This window comes from Myotis daubentonii, chromosome 4 (assembly GCF_963259705.1).
Source record: "Myotis daubentonii chromosome 4, mMyoDau2.1, whole genome shotgun sequence".
Taxonomy (NCBI): Eukaryota; Metazoa; Chordata; class Mammalia; order Chiroptera; family Vespertilionidae; genus Myotis; species Myotis daubentonii.
The window spans coordinates 11,113,969-11,119,049 of record NC_081843.1 but is presented as its reverse complement, the minus strand read 5'-3'; the positions used below and the strand labels follow the sequence as shown (position 1 = coordinate 11,119,049).

At 55.1% G+C, this 5,081-nt stretch overlaps 1 protein-coding gene across 1 annotated transcript in view; it reads right to left on the bottom strand.

Moving 5' to 3' along the window:
- Nucleotides 1-1,169: 1,169 nt before the first annotated feature.
- The window catches only part of SH2B1 (SH2B adaptor protein 1), a 10,612-nt gene continuing 6,700 nt past the window's right edge, over nucleotides 1,170-5,081 (bottom strand). Inside the window, 6 exon segments of the mRNA XM_059692439.1 lie at nucleotides 1,170-1,952; nucleotides 2,689-2,860; nucleotides 2,995-3,206; nucleotides 3,393-3,419; nucleotides 3,422-3,498; nucleotides 3,500-3,593. Of these exon segments, the coding sequence (XP_059548422.1) occupies nucleotides 1,576-1,952; nucleotides 2,689-2,860; nucleotides 2,995-3,206; nucleotides 3,393-3,419; nucleotides 3,422-3,498; nucleotides 3,500-3,593 (959 nt within the window). The 3' untranslated portion in view covers nucleotides 1,170-1,575.

The window sequence follows — 5,081 nt, the reverse complement described above, 5'->3', positions numbered from 1 at the left end:
AAAATAGGTGAGAGTCTGCCATGGCTGGTGAGCTAAGTGGTTAGAGTGTTGGCCCTCTCACCGAAAGGTCTCGGGTTCGATTCCCCATCAAGGGCATGTACTTGGGATGCAGGTTCAATTCCCAGCCCCAGCTGGGTCATGTGGGAGAGGCAACCAGTCAATGTCTCTCTCACATCGATGTTTCTCTCTCCCCCTCCCTTCCACTGTCTAAAAATCAATGTGGGATGAGGATTAACAACAAATAGGTGAGTCTTCAGAATCTGGCCCTTCCTTGCTGGCACCCACCACCCGCAGAGCTGGGAAGCCCAGGGGTGCCTTCCACTGGAGGGCACAGCGCAGCCCAGAGAGCAGAGCGTGGGCTAGAGAAGGACTTGGCTGGGAGTGGAGGGACGCAAGGAGGGCGGGAGCTGTTGCAGACTCAATACCCACAGGGCAGGCACATCATGTGAGTGGTCTGCGGGGATGAGATGCGGAAGGTGGACCAACTGCATGGGGCTGGATCATCTGATTTTCAAGAAAAGCCAATCATCTGAACTTCTATGTGAAATTTCAATGGAAACATTATCCAGGTCAAGCAAGCAATGTCAGTAGCTCCCGCCTAGACGCAACCTCCTATTTTAGATGAAGACACTGAGGCCTGGAGGGGCTACACACTGCCAAGGCCACACAGCAAGCGACAGGCAAAGCCAATGCCCTTTGCCATCTTCCTCCACCTCCCAGCTTGGCTCTGAGAAGGGGAGCGTCAGCCTGGCCTTGGGCCCCTCTGCAGCCAGACTGTGTGTGAAGTCTCGCCCAACACAGCCCCACGCCCAGCCCCAGCCCCAGCCCCATGGCCTCTCTGCCAGCTTTCTCCCTGAGGAGGGAGCCGTACTGAAGAATTCAGAGCAGGAAGGGTCCTTGGAGATCGTTGGTCCTGCTGCTCACTGTCCTGTCTCGTTAGGAGAACGTGCCTGGAGGCCCCGAGAAGCACTGTTTGGCTCTGCACTTACCGCTCAACACACAGGGCAGTCCCAAGAAACAATGGACAGAAAGTGCAGGACGAGGGAGCAAAGGGACTTCATCGGACCAGCCCCCTGGCCGCTCAGCTCTGGGGCTCACAACTCAAGTGGGCTACCTTCCTGACCCCATCCCAGCCCTCATGGCAAACACTGGCCACAATCACCACGATGAACTGAGATAAACCCTTTTATTTATTTATGCTTCTCCATTTTGTTTAAAACAACAACAACAACCACCTTAATATTAACTGACAGCCCTTCCCCCTCACCCCTCCTTGGGCTGGGGGTAGATAATGGGGAAATGGCCCCCAGGGGCGGGGCTGACCGTAGAGCCCCTTGGAGAGGTAATGGAGCCCAAGTCCCCTCGCCAGGGGACGGGGCACCTGTAGTGTATGAACTGGGGAGTTAACGGGACTCTTGAACCTCTTCTTGTACCAACATACATCCCTTGGCCATCAAGGGTAAGGAAGCATATGGGGAGGGGATTCCTACCGCTCCTCTATGTCCCTGCTCAGCCCCCGTCTCAGGAACTGAGGGCTGAGGAGCAAGAAAGTGGAGAAAGGGTGGGGATAGGGTGTCACACAAAGGAGTACTGGTTATTAATGGCTCTGGGGTGGCCCCCTTCTTCTCCATCGCCCCCTAGTGGTAACTGCTGGAGCTGCACCATCGGTGTTGCTTCAGGGACCCCACCAGATCCAGGGCCGCCCTGGACCTCCATGCCTGGTGTCATGGCCTCTTCCAATTCAACCATGGGGACCAGCTCAACCACGGGGACCAGCTCTTCCTGGATCCCTCCACTGCCCACTTTCTCTTTCTCTTGCCTCTCTTTGGCTGCTGTGGCTGTTGCTGCTGCCACTTCTGACATCCCCGACGCCTCTTCTGCCCCAGGATGTGGGGGATCTGTCCATGAAGGGGGTTCAGGGGGTGGGGGTGGGTCGTGGGAGGTGTTCGGTTCTGGATAGGAATGGTAAGAAGACAGACTAATTGTGGAGGGTGGCAAGCTCTTGCAGCAGCCTCCCCTTCACTATCCCCCCCCAGGAGCCATGTGCTATCTCCCCACATCCCATCTTCTGAGCAACCCCCCCCATCCATGGAAGATGGATCATGGGCGGAGGTGAGAGGAGGACCACACTTACACACAGTCACTCGCTCCGAAGGGCATGAGGGTGGAGGAGGCATCGGGGTAGCATCGATCTCCCTCGCACACCCCTGCATGGCTCCCGGCCTGCTCTCGGCCTGGGGGGGAGGGGCAACGTGGGGACAGATGGGACGTGGGGGTGGGGAAAAGGGAGAGATCAGACAGGGACATCAAACATTAAGGGAAGAGGGAGGGGGATCAAACAGAGCATTCCCCAAAAGGGCAGGCCCAAGGCAAGGTGATGAGGAAGGGCAAAGACAAGGGGCGGTGTATCTAGGAGACAGACAAATGATGGAACAGCGGAGTCTGATGGAATGGGAATGCACCAACCCACTCTCAACTTCCTCCCGGCTCCAGCAGGAGCCCTCTGCCTTCCTACCTCCTCGGCATACATTTCCCCTTTGAAACCCCAACACACAGGCCCCTGCTCTCCCTGTTCTCCCCATCAAAGCCTCTCCTCTTCACAGGCCCCACCCCACCTTTCTGGCGCACACACCTCCTCACTTCTTGGGTGCACGGGCACCTCCTCCCCTGCAGACCTGCTCTGCTCACCCTGCTGCCGCTGGGAGGACACAACATAGCTGCCAAGGACAACATCACTGGGGCCTCCAGACTCCAGAGGGATGGGGTGCACCCGGAAATGCTTGAGCATATCAAAAATGGACTGGAACCACAGGTGCTGGACCCGGCACTGGCCCTCCTCATTCAGCGACAGACGCAGGTGCTGAGGGCAGGATGAGCGAGGTGAAGCAGGAGCCCAAGCCCCTGCCAATTACGGAACACTTCTCCCTGATGGCAACGTCCCCACCCCGCCCGCCAGCTCCCTGCGGAGAACAGGCCTTTTCCTCAGTCACTCACCTTGGCCTTGCCCTGGAAGTTGAAAGTGAGGACATATTCGCCCCGCCTCGTCTCACTCTGACGTACCAGGAAAACACCATGGGAGTCGGTGCCTCCGGCCAGTACTAACTGGGCAGCCTTGAGTCGAGAGAGCATCCCGTGGAACCAAGGATACCCTGAGAGGGGCTGCTCCCCCTCACCTCCCTCTGATTCCCCCTGGAACAGGAATGACCCTTCAGGAAGGAGAGAGGGAGGGAAACCTGGGTGTCAAGGAAGCCTCCCCGATCCTGGGAGAAAAGCCTGGCTCCCCTTCCTGTGTCACTTCCCTCCCCGTGGGTCAGGTCCCTCAGGATCCCAGGACAAGTTTCAGGTAGGTGGGCAACCATCCTGCATACAGACCACACTCACACCTCTGGTACCTGTGGCTGTTTCTGGAGTGTCCAGGATGGGTAGGGGGTTGAGAGGGGATGAACTGTCCCAGCTGGTGGTTCCTCTTCAATGGGCATGCGGGGTGGCACTCTGGGGAAGCAGTTCCATTGAGTCAAAATGGGAGGCAGCAATGGAGGCGGAACTAGGGGAGATGGATGCTGAAGGGCGGTCTGAGAGGCCCCCATATGCCCCTGGAAAAAAACAGAAGGGCAAAGTTGAGAACTGGAGAAGCTACTTTTTAAAAATATATATATAGATTTTATTGATTTCAGAGAGAAGGGAGAGGGAGAGACAGATAGAAACCTCCTATATAATAAAAGGCTAATTGCAAATTGTCCCTTCAACCCAGAGTTTGACCAGTGGGCGGGACCGGCTGCCCGGCCCTCCCCCACCAGGCCCTAGGGGCGGAGGGCCAGACCCGACCCATGCACAAATTCGTGCACAGGGCTCTAGTCAGTGATGAGAATGATTGATTTGCTGCCTCCTGCACACCCCTACTGGGGATCGAGCCAGCAACCTGGGCATGTGTCCTTGACCGGAATCAAACTTGGGACCCTTCAGCACACAGGCCAACACTCTATCCACTGAGCCACACCAGCTAGAGCTAGAGAAGCTACTCTTTGACAGGAGTGGTCTGCCGGGGCCACCTCCCACTAGTCTGCCCTGTGTGGACTGGTAGGGTCAGGTGGCTGAAATGTTGGATCCTTCTCCAGGCAGGGACCCTGATATTTTCCCACAATAGCTACCTTAAGATTTCATGCACTGCTCAGGGGTTAGTTACTGAAAGGAGGTCCTAGAATCCAACAGTGCCTCTGCCTTTTTTGTTGTTGCTGTTAATCCTCACCCAAGGGTATCTTTCCATTTATTTTTATTTATTTTTTTTAATCCTCCCCCTAGGATATTTTTTCCATTAATTCTAGAGAGAGTGGAAAGGAAGGAGGGAGATGAGAAGGAGGGAGGAGGGGTGAGGGGGAGAAAAAGAGAAAGAGAGAGAGAGAGAGAGAAAGAGAGAGGGAGAGAGGAACATCGACATGAGACATTGATTGGTTGCCTCCAGCATGTGCCCCCACCGGGGCTGGGGAATCTGCAACCAAGGACCAGGAATTGAACCCGAGACCCTTCGGTCCCCAGGCCAAACCTCTAACCACTGAGCCAAACAGGCCAGGGCTCCACTGATTTTTAGAAAGTGGAAGGGAAGGAAGGAAAGGGAGAAAGAAACATCGATGTGAGAGACACATCAATTGGCTGCCTCCTGCATGTGTCCTGACCAGGACAGGGGACCAAACCTGCAATTCAGGTATGTGTCCTTAACTGGAAATCGAAACCCTAACCCTCTGGTGTGAGGTCTGATGCTCTAACCACTAAGACACACTAGCCATGGAGCCACTATCTTTGAATTGACAGCAGAAATGGAGACAAATATTTTTGCATTAAAAAGGGGTCCCTCGCCCCCAGCCGGTTTGGCTCAGTAGACAGAGTGTCAGCTTGCAGACTGAAGGGTCTTGGTTCAATTCTAGTCAAGGGCATGTACCTAGATTGCAGGCTGAATCCCTGGCCTGGTCAGGGCATGTGTGGGAGGCTACCAATTGATGTATATCTTCTCATATCGATGTTTCTCTCTCTCTTTCCTCCCTTCCACTCTCTCTAAAATCAATGGAAAAATATCCTCAGGTGAGGAT